This window comes from Portunus trituberculatus, chromosome 46 (assembly GCF_017591435.1).
Source record: "Portunus trituberculatus isolate SZX2019 chromosome 46, ASM1759143v1, whole genome shotgun sequence".
Lineage (NCBI taxonomy): Eukaryota > Metazoa > Arthropoda > Malacostraca > Decapoda > Portunidae > Portunus > Portunus trituberculatus.
The window spans coordinates 21,735,832-21,757,162 of NC_059300.1; the positions used below are offsets into that span (position 1 = coordinate 21,735,832).

Genomic DNA, 21,331 nt, shown 5'->3' on the forward strand with positions numbered 1-21,331 from the left:
CCATCTCCAATCTCATCATCTCCATCTCTCTTGTCTCCTTCTCTGCTGCTAGTCTCTGAATTTCTCGTCTTTCTTCCGCTTCTCTAGCCCTCTCTTCCACCTCTCTAGCCTCCTGCTCTGCTGCTAGTCTGTTTGACTCTCATCTCTTCAACTCTCGCCTCTCTTCTGCTTCTATCTCCATTTTCCTCATTTCCAGCTTCAATCGCAGTTCCTCCAGTCTGGCAGCTGACTGGACACTATCAGCAATACTGCTTGCTGGACTAGATCGTCGGGAGCCTCCCCTGCTTCCGATACTTCTGCCAGGGCTAATATATCCCATGTCACCTTCACTGGGACCGCCACGTCCGTTATCATGAGACATACGTGCGTCCTCACTGACCCCACGCGCCAACGACTCATCATACCCACGTGGTGAGTCTCGCCGGCTCACACTCGCATCCTCACCCTCCACTGGTGAGGTGAAAAGGCCAGTAACTCTCTCCATGGTGCTCACAAGGACTCGTTCTCACAAACAATAAAATAATATAAGTAATAATACCCCACACAATATACTACACCACTATAAAAGCACTTGGTTTATCCTGGCGAGGTCGCCACTTTATGTTACGTACACGCCACGGCTGCGGTTAACTGCTACAGCTCACTAGAGTGTTATTCTGGCAAAATCGCCAACTTTGTTACGGTCAGTACAGTGGGGATTATAAAACACTCCACAGAGTCCCCACTACTATAACTCACAGCCGCCGTAACCCTCAGGTTCTTTCAAGGTCGCCAACAGTGTATAATTTCCCCCACTGTAAGGGAATCTCCTCAGCAACTCCTTCTCCTCCTGTACCCAACCAAGTAGAATTTATAAATGGTAGATGTTATGTGTAACAGGGCGAGGCCTTAATACCCCTAGAGAAACCGCCCACAAGGACAATTCCACCCACTTCTCTATGAAGTATTAATGCCTCTCCACGCCTTGTCCACAGACGGTGATGAATCACAGACTGTGACAACACGCGCAGTATATATTACTATACTATCCTATTATGACAAGTGCTTCCTAACACCTGTCAGACTGACACCCTAGCCTACTACTACAATATATGATGTGTACAGCACATCCGGTGATGTACACACAAGCCCAGACACCACCTACGGGTGACAACAGCTATACACGAGTCCAGATACTCGTCACAGACAAGTCTGGCGGACGACAACTACACACCACTGGCCGACATGAAGCCTCTCAGCATTCAATAATGTGCGTGGCTACTACCACTACAATACAGTATACTACTGAAACTATACAAAAGATGGTGGGGGCACACAGCCGCCCACCAAACCCCACTGGTGACTACCACCACCAACAGCAAAAACAGGACGAAACAATAATGCGTCCCTCCGCGTCGCCACACCCGAGTGGACGAACGCACAACAGGAAATGTAGCCCCCAACCGGCTACACTTTCCTCAGGACAACAAGCCAGCTACTCAAGGGAGGGCACAACTCCCAGACCGACGACCAGTGAGTACTTCTAAAGCACAGTCCAGCCACACGTGTCTCTTCCTGTGCTGAGATCGTACGCGTTAACTCCGCTGAAGACTGGCCGGTACTGAGTCCCGCTCACAGCGAAGAGGAGGTGGGTTGTCTGCTCAGCAGAACAGCCCGAGGGGCCTGTGCTGGGAGGCCATAGGCTACGCATATAATGAAATAATAAATTAAATGGGATTAAGGCGGTGCCCAACACAATATATATATATATATATATATATATATATATATATATATATATATATATATATATATATATATATATATATATATATATATATATATATATATATATATATATATATATATATATATATATATATATATATATATATATATATATATATATATATATATATATATATATATATATATATATAATATATATATATATATATATATATATATATATATATATATATATATATATATATATATATATATATATATATATATATATATATATATATATATATATATATATATATATATATATATATATATATATATATATATATATATATATATATATATATATATACAGTAAAGTCCCGGTTACGTCGGTCTCGAATTACGTCAAACTCGTAGTTACGTCAGTCCACTCTAAGGCAATTTAAGATTAAAAAAATTGAAAATTTATAAATCGTAAAGCGCGGGATTTATTGTTATTGTTGGTGGTTACCCATCACACCGCCCACTTCACGCTTGAATACAATAACACCCTGCCTCAGTTCCACCGCACTGTTGCCCCTGGCAAGAGTGTTATCCTACTTCTGCGTTTACTGACTCAAGTTCTTAGTATCTTGCTCAATGACACCAAAGAGAAAACTACTTAGTGACAGCAGTGATGCCAAGAAAAGGAAAACCATTATGCTACAAGAAAAAGAGGACGTAATTAAAGACACGAGAAGGGAGGCAGCAGCTGTGTGTGAGGGAGTGAAGAAGAAAATGGGAAGCCTGTTACCATGACAACGGGGAGATTGACGACCTTGAGGGTTCGCGCACCCATCACAACAATAACAACTTTGGAGCCTTGCCTGGGCCACACGACACTCGCAGCTCACTTGCACCATCTGCGCCTGTCTGTTGATCCTTATTGCCCTTTCCTATTGCATTTCCTGCCCCGCTGCCCACGCTTCTACTCTCACCGCACTGCACTACGCTCTCAGCTGTCTGCCCTGGGCATCACAACATTTGACATGCCCACCCTCCTGGCGGCCTCAGGGCCACCCCTTTCGGCCACCTGCAGTCCTTCACGTTTGTGGCCCTAATCAACAACAAAAACAAACTTGTGTTTCATATTCCTATATAGTTGTAAATAATATAACAATATAACCTTTAACTTACCTGATTGACCATAAACAATGATTGGTTGAAAACTCGATAATATGCTTTGAAATGTATGAAGACTCAAGTTACGTACAAAATCAACTTACGTCATGTTTCAGGAACGTAACTCTGACGTAAACCGAGACCTTACTGTATATATATATATATATATATATATATATATATATATATATATATATATATATATATATATATATATATATATATATACGAGGTCAGAAAGTTCTGCAATTGTATGTTATTTAGCTCACCCACTCGTGTTCTGTTGTGTCTGGTTAGAACCGGTTCTGACAAGTTCACAAACAGAACCGCTCCTCCTTGCTCCCTGCTCAGTCTTAAGGGAGTGACCAGTGGATGCAGATGGCAGTAGACGCCAACAATGGACAAGATCGAATACCGTGCAGTGATCAAGTTCTTGACAAAAGAGGGGAAGAACGCAAAGGAGATCCACGACAGGCTGGTTGCGGTGTACAACGACACTGCCCCTTCGTATGCAACAGTCACCCGCTGGCACAAGGAATTTCGTCATGGCCGTGAGTCTCTTGAAGATGACCCCGTGTGGGGACGCCCGAGGCGACCTCTGAAGACATGGTTGATCGTGTAGAGGCAATGATCATGGAAAATCGGCGAGTGAAGGTGGAAGAAATTTCGTTGGAGACTGGAATTTCTCATGGAAGCGTTGTACCATTATTCATCATCACCTGGGCATGAGCAAAGTTTCTGCTCGTTGGGTGCCCCGAAAACTTTCTCCGCATGATCGACTTCAGCGCCGCACAAGTTCAGAGGAGCTACTGACTCTGTACAATGCAGACCCAGCGGGATTTGAGTCGAGGTCGTGACAGGTGATGAAATGTGGGTTCACCACTGGGACCCGGAGACAAAGCTCGAGAGCATGACTTGGAAACACAAGGGATCCCCTACCCACTCAAATTTCGGACCCAACCATCAGCTGGCAAGATCATGGCCACCATCTTCTGGGACGCCGAGGAGTGCTGCTGGTGGACTTCCTGCCAGCGGATCTCGATCACAGGGAGTACTACGCGAGTACTCGGTCACTTGAGGGACTCTATCCGTCAGAAGAGAAGGGCAAGTTGACCTGGTGTCCTTCTTCTCCACGACAACGCTCCGGTCCATAAGGCCCGGCGTGCCCAGGCTGCTCTGAGGACTGCGGCTTTGAGCAGCTAAATCATCCACCCTACAGTCCTGACCTGGCCCCAGTGACTACTTTCTGTTCCGCCAGCTCAAGTCCTCGTTGCGGGCGGAGGTTCCACGATGATGATGAGGTAAAGGAGGCTGTGACGACGTGGTTGGAGGAGCAGTTGAAGTCCTTCTGGCTAGCAGGAATCCAGAGTCTTGAGACAAGTGGAGCAAGTGTATTCAAGTCAAGGGTAATTACATCGAAAATGATGTGGCTGTATCTTTCATTCCTTTGAAATAAATACTCAAATTGCAGAACTTTTGACTTCCCTCGTATATATATATATATATATATATATATATATATATATATATATATATATATATATATATATATATATATTGGTGATGATGGAAAGAAACTCAGGAGTAGCAGGAGTATTTTATTTCTCCAACGTCCCATATGGCTTCTTCAGAATGACAGGCCTGTAGGCAAAGCAGTATATATACAGTACAAGTGGATCACAGTCTTTGCGCTGGAGCCAGTGGTGAGCGCTGATTGGTCTCTTCAAGTGGCCTCAGTAGCTGAGATGGTGAGCTGCGCGCTGTGCCTAGATAGCAGACAAATCCTTCTCTGCACCAGGACCTCTAACTCCTCTGGGATGTATGCCCACCAAACTGCAGGAGCGACCTATACGCTTCTTTAATCCTTTGCGAGGATAGAAAACAGTCGAGGCAGCACATCACCACAGAGGAGGAAACCACAAACCACAGAGAAGGATTTGTCTGTTGGTCCACAGGGCGCAGCTCACCATCTCAGCTACTGGGAGGCCACCTGAAGAGACCAATCAGCGACTCCACTTCCAGCGCGACGTGATCCACTTGTACTGTATATATACTGCTTTGCCTACAGGCCTGTCATTCTCTGAAGAAGCCCTATGGCTAAACGTTGGAGAAATAAAATACTCCTGTTACTCCTGAGTTTCTTTCCATCACCCACCAACCCACCTGTTCCACATTGTTACATATATATATATATATATATATATATATATATATATATATATATATATATATATATATATATATATATATATATATATATATATATATATATATATATATATATATATATATATATATATATATATATATATATATATATTTTGTTACGTTTGCTCACCGGGGAGTATGACGCTCTACAGGGTCCCCAACACTATATTTCACAGCAGCCGCAACACTCGGGTTCTTTCTGCCGAAAGTGTGCAAGCTCCTACCAGACTGCTGTTCCCTCACGGCGTCACAGCTGCCCCGAGAGGCGACGAGATACTCCGCTCTCACTCGTAGCCTAATAAGGATTTGGTAATGACGCCAGCATGTACCACTCCCTTCCCTGAGCCTTGCACACCCAGCCCCTAGTAGTAGACAAATAATACTACAGAAATAGAGGTCGCCAGCAGTGTATAACTTCCCCCACTGCTAGGGAATCTCTTTAGCAACTCCTTCTCCTCCTGACAGCAAACCAAGTAAAAATTATCGATAGTGTATAAGTTATGTGTTACGGGCGAAGCCTTAATACTCCGCAGAGAAACTGCCCACAAGGACAATTCCACCCACTTCTCTACGGGCATATTAATGCCTCTCCACACGTCTTGTACCCAGGCTGTAAGTGCCCACAGACTGGAACAAGACGCGTGGTGTATATTACTATATTATTTAATGCAACAGATGCTTGCCAGCACCTGTCAAGACTGACTCCACGTGCCTATGGCTTACTACAAGACACGATGCGTATTCAACATCTGGAGGTATACACAAGCCCAGCTACCAACTCCAGGTGACAACCAGCCATGCAGGGAGTCAAGATATGCATAGCTAACAGGTCGTGCAGACGATGACTGCACACCGACTGGGAGACAGCATGAAGCTTCCCACCAGACAACCAATGTGTGTGTGGCTAAGGCCACTATACTCAGTATACTACAGAAACTACACAAAACAAAAGTGGAGGCACAGCCACCCACCAAACCACACTGGTGACCACGGCCACCTAAAACGACAAGCGGGACGGTGCAGAGTACAGCATCCCTCCGTGTCGTCACTCCACAGGAGGGAACGAACGCAAAACACGGAAGATGTAGCCAAATCCGCTACACTTTCCCCTGGAACAGCAAACCTGTTGCTCCACACCGTCACGGCCTCACCAGCAGCAAACCAGCTACTCAAAAAGGAGGGCACAACTCCCAGACCGAGACTGTTGAGCACCCAGAACAGCCTAGCCACGTGTCTCAACACTGTGCCAGGACCCAAGAGCGCGCGTGTCTACCTCCGCTAAAGACTGGCTGGTTACTCGCTGGGCCTGCCAGGCCCAGCGAGATGGCAGGAACAGAGAGGGGGAGGGTGGCCGCACTGCGGAACAGCAGTTGCCCGTGCTGGGGCCGCCATACAACACGAAATAATAAATTAAAGGGGAAATAATGCGGTGCCCCTCACAATATATATATATATATATATATATATATATATATATATATATATATATATATATATATATATACACACACAGTAAGGTCTCGGTTTACGTCAGAGTTACATTCCTGAAACATGACGTAAGTCGATTTTGTACGTAACTCGAGTTTCCGTACATTATCGAGTTTTCAACCAATCATTGTTTATGGTCATTCAGGTAAGTTAAAGGTTATATTGTTATATTATTTACAACTACGTAGGAATATGAAACACAAGTTTGTTTTTGTTGTTGATTAGGGCCACGAACGCGAAGGACTGCAGGTTGCCGAGAAGGGTGGACGCCTGAGGCCGCCAGGAGAGTGGGCAGGTCAAATGTTGTGATGCCCAGGGGGGACAGCTGGGAGCGTAGTGCAGTGCGGTGGGAGTAGAAGCGTGGGCAGCGGGGCAGGAAATGCAATAGGAAAGGGCAATAGGGATCAGCAGACAGGCACAGACGGTGCAAGTCAGCTGCAAGTGTCGTATGGCCCAGGCAAAGGCTCCGGAGTTGTTATTGTTGTGATGGGTGTGCGAGCCCTCAAGGGCTCCCCATTGTCATGGTAACAGGCTTCCCATTTTCTTCCCTCCCTCACACACAGCTGCTGCCTCCCTTCTCATGTCCTCTTTTTCTTTTAGCATAATGGTTTTTTCATTTTCTTAGCATCACTGCTGTCACTAAGAAGTTTTCTCTTTGGTGCCATTGAGCAAGATACTAAGAACTTGAGTCAGTAAACGCAGAAGTAGGATAACATTCTTGCCAGGGGCGATGGTGTGGTGGGACTGAGGCAGGGTGTTATTGTATTCAAGCGTGAGACGGGCGGTGTGGCGGGCAACCACCAACAATAACAATAAATCCCGCTTTTTACAATTTATAAATTTTCAATTTTTTAATCTTAAATTGCCTTATAGTGGACTGACGTAACTACGAGTTTGACGTAACTCGAGACCGACGTAACCGGGACTTTACTATATATATATATATATATATATATATATATATATATATATATATATATATATATATATATATATATTTATTTATATTTATTTATTTATTTATTTATTTATTTATACAGGCAACCCCCACTTAATGAACGTTCACACAACAAAATTTCGCTACAATGATCATTTCATTTTACTACCATATGCTTGTATAACGAACACCAAATTCACTTCAACAAAAATTTATCCAGGTAATTATTTCAAAATTTGAAAGCCTCTCCGTATCACACAAGCCAACAGGCTTTTGAATACACCAGCACCTCTCGTGGACAAAACACGCACCACTCACTCCCCTATCCTTCCCCACTCTTAGTTCAAAACAATAACAGAGTCCAGCAGCAGCTTGTCTTCCCTTGCTCAACATGCCACCAAAACGCCCTGCAATGTCGCCTAGCGTTGCTAAGAATACCAGGAAGTCTCTTACTCTCGAAGTGAAGCTGGATATTATTCACAAACACGAGAGAGGCAAGAAAACTAATAGCATTGGTCACCACCATGGCTTGACTCCATCTACTGTCTCTACTATTTTCAAGTCAGCAGACTCTATTAAGAAGGCTGGTGAGACGGTATCTTCCTTGCAAACTAAAAGAACAAACCGAACTCGTGACTCTGCAAAGAATAGAATGGAAAGCCTTGTGGAAATGTGGTGCATAAGTTTTGTATGCGGTATAATGATGCATCTTTTGTTTACATTCCACAGTTTGCCAGCTAGCGTTTTTCCTGCTCCACTCTCCCTCCCTTCATTAATTTAAGATCATCAACACAATAAAGTTACTTACATACATTAGTGTATATTATAATGACTTAGTTTTAAATTAAACTGCTTAAATGTTTAACTTCATAATTTTTACTTTCATTAAACCTTTTACTGTACTGTGATGCACTCTCACTTTGTTTACTCTCAATGGAAGTTCAAGTCAGGGGTCAAACTTGTTATAATTGGTTTGTTTAATGAAAATTCACGCAACGAACATATTTTTTAGGAATGTAACCTATTCATTAAGTGGGGCTTGCCTGTAGTATACCATCATACCTCGCTGAACACGAATTTGCCAAACACGAATCTCGCGTATATTCGAACCGGTAAAATACATCATATTTCGCTGAGCACGACTTTGACTCGTGATTGCATGATTTGGTCTCCATTTGAATCTCCCGCTGGTCCTGATGGATGCACGCGACCTCCCCTCCCAAGCGTCTTGGACTCACCACGGGGCTGGCGGTAGCACACTGCCTCGCGCCACTCGCTCTCTCTTTGTCGTGCTGTTGTTGTGTGCAGACGTGGTTCCCTTGCGCTCTCGTGATTTCATCTTAGCCATGGCCAGTCAGAGGCCCATCACTTCGTATTTCAAGCCCTCTCCAACCAGCAAATAAACTAAATAAGGTACAGTAATACTCAGCTTAACGAACATTCATCTAACGAATTTCCGGTTTAACATACAATATAAAGTTAGACCAAAAAGTCCGCATAATGTACAACCACATCTGTTTTAACGAATTTTCTGGGTTTGAATTTGCCGGGTGAGGGACCGAACATAGCAGCTTCCCTGAGATTGTCTGGCTCCCCGCCTGTCCTTATCATTCCAGGAGCTCAATCCAAGATTCTTTAACAACCTCAGAGCAACCTCCTGCCGCGAAATGGCTTCCATGAACGCTTGGAGGGATGGTGACGAGGTTGCTCTGAGGTTGCTGGGAACACCACCTCTGGAGGTGGTGTTACTGTCTTATATATACATATATGTTCACAAAACAACATATCTATTAGCTTTTTACAAACCTTGCCCCCAAGAAAGGATTGTTTTGTAATGCATAAAGTGAAATCTTACATGGAATAGCAAAAAATAAAGCAGAGATGATGAGATCGGCCACAGACCGCGGAGACTCTGACTTGGCCGCTTCTTCTTCTTGTGACCTTTTTAGCTTGGCGTGTTGTCTTTCACCACGATATTAAATTTGTTTCCACTCCTCTATTGCCTGCTATAATGGATATCATATCATAGTATTCATATACGCTCATGCCATGAGGATAACCTGGGCTCTGTGGCACTGAGTGATAGTGAATTACTAATGAAATACCGTGGTACTTCATTAGTCTTCATGGTCTGTGGCCGATCTAATCATCTCTGCTTTATTTTTCGGTATTCCATGTAAGATTTCACTTTATGCATTACAAAACAATCGTTTCTTGGGGGCAAGGCTTGTGAAAACCTAATTGAAATATATACTTATATATATATATATATATATATATATATATATATATATATATATATATATATATATATATATATATATATATATATATATATATATATATATATATATATATATATATATATATATATATATATATATATATATATATATATATATATATATATATATATATATATATATATATATATATATATATATATATATATATATATATATATATATATATATATATATATATATATATATATATATATATATATATATATATATATGTCCCGGTTACGTCAAACTCGCACTTACGTCAGTCCACTATAAGGCAATTTAAGATTTAAAATATTCAAAATTTATAAATCGTAAAGCGCGGGTTTATTGTTTGTTGGCGCCAGGCGTCACTAGTGGTTATCCGCCACAGCGCCCACCTCACGCTTGAATACAATAACACTCACGCCTCAGTTCCACCACACCGTTGCCCCTGGCAAGAGTGTTCCTACATCTGCGTTTGCTGACTATCTTAGTATCTTGCTCAATGGCACCAAAAAGAAAACTCCTGAGTGATAGCAGTGATGCTAAGAAAAGGAAAACCATTACGCTACAAGAAAAAGTGGACATAATTAAAAGACATGAGAAGGGAGGCAGCAGCTGTATATAAGGGAGTGAAGAAGAAAATGGGAAGCCCGTTACCATGACAACAGGGAGGTTGACGACCTTGAGGGCTCGCGCACCTATCACAACAATAATAACTCCAGAGCCTTCGTCTGGGCCACACGACACTTGCAGGTCACTTGCACCTTCTGCGCCTGTCTGCTGATCCCTATTGCCCTTTCCTATTGCATTTCCTGCTCCGCTGCCTACGCTTCTACTCCCACCGCACTGCACTACGCTCCCAGCTGTCCACCCTGGGCATCACAACATTCGACCTGCCTACCCTCCTGGCGGCCTCAGGCATTCACCCCTCTGGCAACATGCAGTCCTTCGTGTTTGCGGCCCTAATCAACAACAAAAACAAGCTTGTGTTTCATATTCCTACATACTTGTAAATAATATAACAATATAACCTTTTCCTTATATAACGCTTCTACTCCTACCGCACTCCACAAAGCTCACAGCTTTCTGCCCTGGGCATCACAACATTCGACCTGCCCACCCTCCTGGCGGCCTCAGGCCGTCCCTCTCGGCAACCTGCAGTCCTTCGCGTTCGCGGCCCTAATCAATATATTCCTACATTGTTGTAAATAATATACCAGTAACAACATAACCTTTTACTTACCTTAATAACCATAAAAAATGATTTCAACTGGTTGAAAACTTGATAATATGCTTTGAAAGTACAAAAACTCGAGTTACGTACAAAATCGACTTACGTCATGTTTCAGGAACGTAACTCTGGCGTAACTCGACCTTCCTGTATATATATATATATATATATATATATATATATATATATATATATATATATATATATATACACAGTAATAGTTACGCCAGAGTTACGCTCCTGAAACATGACGTAAGTCGATTTTATAATTTTTGTATTTCAAAGCATATCATCGAGTTTTCAACCAATCATTTTTTATGGTCATTCAGATAAGTAAAAGCGTGGGCAGCGGGGCAGGAAATGCAATAGGAAAGGGCAATAGGAATCAGCAGACAAGTGCAGACAGTGCAAGTGAGCTGCGAGTGTCGTGTGGCCCAGGCGAAGGCTCCGGAGTTATTGTTGTGATAGGTGCGTGAGCCCTCAAGGTCGTCAACCTCCCCGTTGTCATGGTAAGGGGCTTCCCATTTTCTTCTTCACTCCCTTACACACAGCTGCTGCCTCCCTTCTCATGTCTTTTAATTATGTCCACTTTTTCTTGTAGCGTAATGGTTTTCCTTTTCTTAGCATCACTGCTATCACTCAGGAGTTTTTTTTTTGGTGCCATTGAGCAAGATACTAAGATAGTCAGCAAACGCAGAACATTTTGCCAGGGGCGACGGTGTGGTGGAACTGAGGTACGTAGAGTGTTATTGTATTCAAGCATGAGGTGGACGTGTGGTGGATAACCACTAGTGACGCCTTGCGGCCAACAATAACAATAAACCCCGCGCTTTACGATTTAGAACTCTTAACTTTAAACTTTAAATCTTAAATTGCCTTATAGTGGACTGACGTAAGTGCGAGTTTGACGTAACTCGAGACCGACGCAACCCGGGACTTTACTGTACAGGTGTCCCTCGGTTAACGATCGACTACTTAACGATATTTCGCTCATACGATCCCTCCAAATTAATCCCTATTTTTTGGTTAACGATCGCCAAAATTCGGTTAACGATCGGATTGACCAATCGCAATCGCGATCGCAATCGCGATCGCAGCGCCTCCATCCACCCGCGGCCCGTGCAGTAAACACACCACAGTCTTTCCCGCTGTTTTGATTGTGCAACAACAACTCTATCACGCTCGCTCTAAACTTCTTTTTTTGTGCTTATTTGTGATCAAGTGAACTTAGTGATGGCTTCCAAGCGACCCAACGATTGTTCTCCACCGAGATAAGGCTAAAAATCGAGAAAGAGCATTGGCCTTGATATTAAGTTGAACATTGTGACTCGTCATGAGGGTGGTGAAGGGGTAAACTCTATTGCTCGTGCCCTTGGTTTATCTCAATCAACTGTATCAACAGTTCTCCAGAAAAAAGTACAAGTGAAGCAGCAGGCCAACCAAGTCACAAACTCCACCCACTTCCAAAACAACTCCATCCACCTCCAAAACAACTCCACCCACATCCAATCTATCCTTCACATCCACCGTAACCTTGAGTGACGATGAGGAGAGCCTGGATGACCCACCCCCACTGGAAAACGTATTCTCTCAAGAATTTGAAGGGTTTGAAGCAGCTGACCGAGTTTGGGTCGGGTGTGGGCATGATGAGATTTAATCCTCCAAGGCCCTGTGTCCCCTCGGGGGGCACAAAACAACACACTACGCATATCACATCCACTCCTCAAGGTAAGTACTACCAATTCTAAAGGTGTAAATAACAACTAACAACATAGAAAGTGTCGTTTATTTACGCATCGCGAAATACATGTATGTAGTTGATAATTTCAAATCCCTCAGTTAGCGATCGTTTCGGTTAGCGATCTGTTTTGGGAAACGTAACCCTATCGTTAACCAAGGGATACCTGTATATATATATATATATATATATATATATATATATATATATATAACCCGGGACTATATATATATATATATATATATATATATATATATATATATATATATATATATATATATATACAGTAAAGTCCCGGGTTACGTCGGTCTCGAGTTACATCAAACTCGTAGTTATGTCAGTCCACTACAAGGCAATTTAAGATTAAAAAAAATTGAAAATTTGTAAATCGTAAAGTGCGGGATTTATTGTTATTGTTGGTGGTTGCCCACCACACCGCCCGCCTCACGCTTGAATACAATAACACCCTGCCTCACTTCCACCACACCATCGCCCCTGGCAAGAGTTTTATCCTACTTCTGCGTTTACTGACTCAAGTTCTTAGTATCTTGCTCAATGGCACCAAAGAGAAAACTTCTTAGTGACAGCAGTGATGCTAAGAAAAGGAAAACCATTACGCTACAAGAAAATAGAGGACATAATTAAAAGACATGAGAAGAGAGGCAGCAGCTGTGTGTGAGGGAGGGAAGAAGAAAGTGGGAAGCCTGTTACCATGACAATGGGGAGGTTGACGACCTTGAGGGCTCGCACACCCATCACAACAATAACAACTCCGGAGCCTTCGCCTGGGTTACATGACACTCACAGCTGACTTGCACCGTCTGCGCCTGTCTGTTGATCCCTATTGCCCTTTCCTATTGCATTTCCTGCCCCGCTGCCCATGCTTCTACTCCCACCGCACTGCACTACGCTCCCAGCTGTCCACCCTGGGCGTCACAACATTCGACCTGCCCACCCTTCTGGCGGCCTCAGGCGTCCACCCCTCTCTGCAACCTGCAGTCCTTCGCGTTCGTGGCCCTAATCAACAACAAAAACAAGCTTGTGTTTCATATTCCTACATACTTGTAAATAATATAACAATATAACCTTTAACTTACCTGAATGACCATAAACAATGATTGGTTGAAAACTCCATAATATGCTTTGAAATGTACGGAAACTCGAGTTACGTACAAAATCGACTTACGTCATGTTTCAGGAACGTAACTCTGACGTAAACCTCGGCTATCGCGACTTCGGCTATCGCGTTTTATTGCTATCGCGCACCCATGAAAAGCTCTTAAAATTTCATTATCGCGACCTCAGATGCCTGCTATCGCGCGCCCCGCCATGACGTCATGGAATATCTGAGCGCTCATTGGCCAAAACTGCCTTCCCGCCAAAATCAATTTGGCTATCGCGTTTTCGGCTATGGCGTAGCTATTTCGGCCCCAATTGGGCGCGATAGCCGAGGGTTAAGTGTATATATATATATATATATATATATATATATATATATATATATATATATATATATTTTTTTTTTTTTTTTTTTTTTTTTTGTAACCCATGTGGTATGTTGGGGACCAGCCCAGAACACATGCCCCCTATTTCCATTATTTCCTATGGGAAAATTACGTCCGCTTAAAGAATTTTTGCTCTACGAAGAGCTTTGACATCCCCTATCCTGTTCGTTAAGCGGAGTATTACTGTACTAGTACTGTAGTTAAATAAAATGTGTTTGGTACTTCATTTATTTATTTATTCTTTTTTTTTTTTTTTTTTTTTTTTTGAGTATCTGGGAACCTAACCCCTATTTTCCCATAAAGCTTATTATTCTCCCAATATAAATCTCGCTGTGCACGACGAGCTCAGGAACCTAACTGTCATGTGTCATGTATATATATATATATATATATATATATATATATATATATATATATATATATATATATATATATATATATATATATATATATATATATATATATATATATATATATATACACACACACACAGTATATATATATATATATATATATATATATATATACATAACACACACACACACACAGTAAAGTATATAATCCAGAAATCCTTATAATCCGGAAAATTTGAAAGGCTGAGTTAAATATGTAAAAAGTAATAAATAATAGTAATAAATATATAATAATAATAGCCGAAACCGAACATGTCATCACCGACATTGAGTTTAACACAAACTCGTAAGAGAATAATATTTGGAGGTATTATAAGTGGTGTTTTATGTTTCTGTAGGTGATGTGTGTGTCTGTGTGTGTGTGTGTGTGTGTGTGTGTGTGTGTGTGTGTGTGCTGAGTCCTGTTATCTGCGTGGGTGGTCCAGCTGGTGTACGCTCGACGCTGGTGATGTGATTGGCTGGCGTATGATGTTGAAGGCTTTCCTTTCTTTTTGTTTCCCTTTATCAGACATCAGTAAAATTTTTATGTTATGAAATGTGTTTTGTATTATACCTAAAATTATTTTATAAAGTGTGACATAAGTATTGTGGACTGTATACATATTATGTGGGGTACAGTACAGTACAATCACTCAAAAACTTCTCAGTATATGTGGATGGTGGAATAGCCTACATAAAATAGTGAAATCACCTACACAAATACAAGTTGACAAGTAGGAAAAGAGCAATCATCACATATGGGCCACCATAATAGCTGGAAAGGCCCTTGCCACTCCCCCCATAGTCTGACAAATCTTCAAGAAAAAAAAAAAGCCTACGTAAATTTTGTGTGGTGTGGTAAGGAAGTACACAGTGAACTGGTGGTAGTAGCAATCCCTGTAAGATGATATGACAGTACTACAAAGAGAAATAGCAAGTTGGGGTTAGTTTAGTGGGGTTTACATAGTACCCTCAAGATTTTAATCTTACTTTCAGCCTTACTATCTCACAATCCGGAAAATCCTAGAATCCGGAATGCCTGAACCCCCATGACTTCCGGATTTCAGGACTTTTACTGTATATATATATATATATATATATATATATATATATATATATATATATATATATATATATATATATATATATATATATATATATATATATATATATATATATATATATATATATATATTCTAGGATTTTCCGGATTGTAAGATAGTAAGGCTGAAAGTAAGATTAAAATCTTGAGGGTACTATGTAAACCCCGCTAAACTAACCCCAACTTACTATATCTCTTTGTAGTATATATATATATATATATATATATATATATATATATATATATATATATATATATATATATATATACAGTAGAACCTTTAACAATGTATAGTTTAATTTGGTAATCTTGTTCACTTTATGCGATTTTCACATTACGCGATCCCTTCAGAAATATATCCCTCACACATATCAAGAAATCCTTGTACAATGGTACCTTGAGATATGAGTTTAATTTGCTCTGTGACGGAGCTCATATCTCAAAATTATTTTTCCAATTGAAATGCCATTAATCCGTTCCAGCGTCCACAAAAATAGAACCCCAATTTTTTCTGGTAAGAAAAGGCATTTATAAGTAATAATTATTGCACCTTAACATAATAAAACATAACAAAAGATAATATAAATAGATAAACTACTCATATAAAGTATATTTACCTCGGAGGAGGCATTCCATGGGACGTTACTGCATTTCTAACCCTCACTTGGGACTGTCATTCAGCTGGAGTGTACAAATATAGTCACCCACACAAGATTGGGCACTCTAATAATCACAGAAGAGCTCATTGGTGATCCTGTAAACATTATTCATTGAATAAATGAGGTTTTAAGTAGGAGAGAGAGAGAGAGAGAGAGAGAGGCACTGTATAGGTTTGTTTACATTGTTCTCCCTCTAGGTGGAGCAGGTATGGGGAGATAGGAGAAATTTGTTTTGCCTTTTCAGTTATGTACACGTGCACACTTTTTCAGTACATAGAAATTATTTAAATAACAACAAAAGTTTATTTATTGTTCTTACCTTGGAGATAAACATTTTCAGCTAATGGTTGTAAATGGTGCAAGAGGAGGAGGAAGGGAGGAAAGGATGCAGGCACCATTCACACACAAACATTAAACATAAATTAAAACTGCACTTTCTTTAGACAAAAAAAAAAAAAAAAGAGGTCAGTAAATGCTGTGAAAATGATGAGATAACAATCACAGTGCATAAGATCCACAAGAAACACATAGATAATAGCTCAGCTGAGGCTGAACCGATGAACTGAGCCACCAACTATAGCGGCAACATCCCCCAAGCATGACTCATATCTCAAAATTTTCCTCATATCTCGAAATAAAAAAAATTATCAAATCAGCTTGTATCTCAGGCAGCTCGAATCTCAAGGTACCCCTGTACTGAGACGTTGAGCATAGTGTGTGTGTTTTCACTTTCTCTGTCTGTGTTGATATGATTCTACTGAAAGGAATTAAATTAGAGTATTATGGACCCACTTCTTTATTTTTTTCTTGCATTTTGTAATTATAATCAGTCAAGCTCTAAACAGATCATTCATCCCATCTTGAATCCTGTTATAGCTGCTACATTCCTATCTGGTTAGGTTAAACTGTATTGAGATGGGTAGATACCTGTAGGTATGTATATGAAGAATAACCTTAACATATGCTCAGGTTGATGTGGCGTTACATTTGATAGCCGCTCTAGTTCCACATCTCTGCTGAAATTCAGATTTTCTCTCTGTTTTCCCCTTTAGACTTCCAGGGTACCAAAAAAATCAAGAACCCCTTGGGAGAGCCTCAACAGGAGAAGTTATCATTGTCCCTCATTGACCCATCCTGGGAGCTGATTGATCCTAACCCAGACATCCACACTCTCTTCCTTGTTTTCAATGATCAGTTCTTCTGGGGACGCCTGGCTGGAGTGGAAGTGCGCTGGAGTCCTCGGATGACACTGTGAGTGCTGATGCTTTTCCATTGTAGGAATAGAGATGCAGCATATATAGTATGTACAGTGGTACCTTAATATGCAAGTTTAATATTTAGTGTTTACTTTAAGAAAAATGTATTTATGAATAACAAATATGTTAAAAGACATGAAGTGAATGAGTGAGATGAGAAATGCTGGGCAGTTATTGAGGCATTCACTGTGCCATCTAACAGCAGCATATCTGAAACTCCCTCATGTCTCGGATTTCACCTCATACCTTGAAGCGAAAAACTGTCCAAGCAACATCTTGTATCTCAAAAATCTTGTAAGTCAAGGTACCACTTTGTATGTATACATGCCAGATTAAAGTAAACTGATGTTTATTTTTAAAGCTATCTCATAATCTAATGCATCATGATCTGAGAATGGTAAAAGTAAATGCTGAGTGGCCATAGCTTTTTTTTTTTTTTTTTGTAAAGGCCTATAGCACATATACTTGAAGAGTATATATGGGAATCGCTGTTCAGCTTCCACTCATTTGTGGCACAGTGGTACTCATATTACCACCCAAGTGCATCTTTGGTGTAACCACATAGAACCTGGGTATCATGGTGACATGGAGATAACTTTAAACCACTCGACAAATGGCAAAGTTTCAAGACAGTACATGGTGGGATTCAAACCTACGTGTGGATGTCTGCCTAATCCCATGCTCACTACCTTATCCACTTTGCCACTGCCTCCCTACATGAGTGTGATTTGAATTGAAAAATGTATAATAAGGATTGGGTATCATGGTTTTCTGTGAGATCAAATTGAAGAGCTGAGATTTGTAATTTTAAAGATGTACAGTTAGTAGTGGATAGTGGAGGATCATTGGATCTGTAGAAGGAATAAGGAGAAAAATTTAAGAATCTCCTATATTTAAAAAAAATTATGTACAGGCAACCCCGCTTAACAAAGGTTCACACAATGAAATTTCTCTACATCGAACGTTTCCTTTTACTACCATCTGTTCATTTAACGAACACCAAACTCGCTTTAACAAAATTTTATCCAGATAATTTTTTCCAAGTTTGAAAGCCCCGCCGTATCACGCAAGTCAACAGGCTTTTGAATCCACCAGCTCCTCTTGTGGACAAAACGTTCACCACTCACTCACTCCTAGTTCAAAACAATAACAGCGTCAGCAGCAGCTCGTCTTCCCTCGCTCAACATGCCACCAAAACACCCTGCAATGTCACTTAGCGTTGCCAAGACCAGGAAGTCACTTACTCTCGAAGTGAAGCTGGATATTATTCACAGACACAAGAGAGGCAAGAGAACTACCGTATTTTACGGCTTGCAAGATGCTGCATCTTGGAAGACGCACCCTAATATTTGAAAGAAATTTCTAAGAAAAAAAAATCATTCTCATACAAGAACACATTCACCATATACCAGACCACTGAACACAAAAACATAAGAAGCAAGGAGTCTGCAAGACACTATTGTTTCAGCACTCATTACAAATTTGCTAGAGCACTCATCACAAATTTACAACTATGTAAATAAAAACACCATGGGTAAATACAAATACACAGTGAAACAGTCCATCTCTTCTTCTTGTTTTAGTGGCAGGCAACAGCATGTATTGGACGTATTGTTTACATTACAGAATCACTTGTCCGATCGCCGAAACCGAATGCGTCAGTACTGCAGTTCGAATTTATTTTATTTTGCAATTGTGCTTCACAGGCTTTATCAATGTGAATATAATTCACAAGTGGAGTTTTGACTCTTGCTTGAACGAGTAAGCCATTTGGATGTTCTATTAATAAAGGTATAAAGGCACCTGGCATGTGTGCGAGTTCGTGTGCATGTTGCTATGAGACCAGGGAGCGGCCATTTTCTCCACATGCCGAGTAGGCTGCAGGAAGGATTATGGTATTGGAAATACTTGTAACAACTAAGTACTGAGTTTACATCATATAAAAGGCTGAATTAAATGGTACTTAAGCTAACATCATAATGTAATGACTCAACATACAAATCCAGGTCGCTATCTGTCAAGTGTCCAAGCTCACTTGAGGTTGGGTGTTGTCTTACAATACAACATTTGTCTTGGAAGACACACTTGTATTTTTCAGGGTATTTTTTAGGAAAAAAAGTGCGTTTTGTAAGCCATAAAATACGGTATTAGCATTGCTCGCCACCATGGCTTGACTCCATCTACTGTCTCTACTATTTTCAAGTCAGGAGACTCTATTAAGAAGGCTGGTGAGACCATATCTTCCTTGCAAGCTAAAAGAACCACCAGAACTTATGACTGCAATGGATAAAATGGAAAGCCTTGTGGAAATGTGGTACATAAGTTTTGTATGCGGTACAATGATGCGCCCTTTGTTTACATTCCACAGATTGCCAGCTAGCGTATTTCCCGCTCCACTCTCCCTCCCTTCATAAATTTAAGATCAACATTATAAAGTTACTTACATAGATTAGTGTACATTATAATGACTTAGTCTTAGATTAAACTGCTTAAATGTTTAACTTCGTAATTTTTACTTTCATTAAACCTTTCACTGTACTATGATGCACTCTTGCTTTGTTTTACTCTCAATGGAAATTCAAGTCAGTGGTTAAACTTGTTATAATTGGTTCACTTAACGAAAATTCGCTTAATGAACGTTTTTTTAGGAACATAACCTGTTCTTTAAGCGGGTGTTGCCTGTATTGATTAAGGGTGGAGAAGAAATGAAAGGAGACCACACTATGTAAAGGATAATAAACAGAAGATTACTTAATGAAGAAGGAGATAAGGATAAATTTCCCAGGTAAATTAGGGGATAAATTTCAAGAAAGCAGATAAATTATTCATTATGGTTTAATTGAAGGTAAGAGTAGAAGACACTGTTGATGGAGGCTGAGGGATAATGTTAATTATTTGAGGCTATGAGTGGAATAAGGTTTTGAGCGCTACTTTTATGAAAAGAGAAAAACACTGTCAATGTTTGTTGACCTTGAAAATTATATATATATATATATATATATATATATATATATATATATATATATATATATATATATATATATATATTTATTTATTTATTTATTTATTTATTTATTTATTTATTTATTTATTTATTTTAATTTTATTTATTTTTTTTTTTTTATTTATTTATTTTTTTTTTTTTCATGTTGCAGAAAACATCTGTATCTGTCTCAAATTAAATCATTAGGTGATAATGTGAATAATCCACGATAAAACAATAAAAATATTGTGAGGGAGGTGCAGGCAGGCTTCCTCGTGTGAGGATAAACAACTCACTTGCATCAGATGATAGAGGCGTGTTTTTGCATGAATACACAAGGAATATCAATCTGACTCCTCATGTTGGTTTCCATGGTTCAGGACCTGGAGAAGACTCCAAACCCATAAGGACTTTCTAAATGGATTATCCAGAGAAAAAATTTGCTGATCACTTAGCAGACCTGCACCTTTGTTGGCAGTTTGGGTTGTTGGCAGTGTGATTGGTCAGTTCCTCTATAAAGTGGGATTTTTACCCATGAGGTGGTTTTTCCACATAATTCAACGTTGTACTGTTAGAAGAGGGACTAGAGAAAACACTAACTCAAAAATGGTCGCTGTGGCAAACAAGACCTTATTCCACTCAATGCCTCATATAGTGTATGAATTTATTGTTTTACAAGAGATATTCACAA

At 40.3% G+C, this 21,331-nt stretch overlaps 1 protein-coding gene across 3 annotated transcripts in view; it reads left to right on the forward strand.

Annotated features, from left to right (window-relative positions):
- The window catches only part of LOC123519854 (DNA-dependent metalloprotease SPRTN-like), a 97,139-nt gene that overhangs the window by 41,633 nt on the left and 34,175 nt on the right, over positions 1 to 21,331 (forward strand). For all 3 annotated transcript variants that reach the window (XM_045281440.1, XM_045281439.1, XM_045281438.1), the window contains one exon: positions 17,454 to 17,652. In XM_045281440.1, the coding sequence (XP_045137375.1) occupies positions 17,454 to 17,652 (199 nt within the window). The remainder of the gene's footprint in view (positions 1 to 17,453; positions 17,653 to 21,331) is intronic.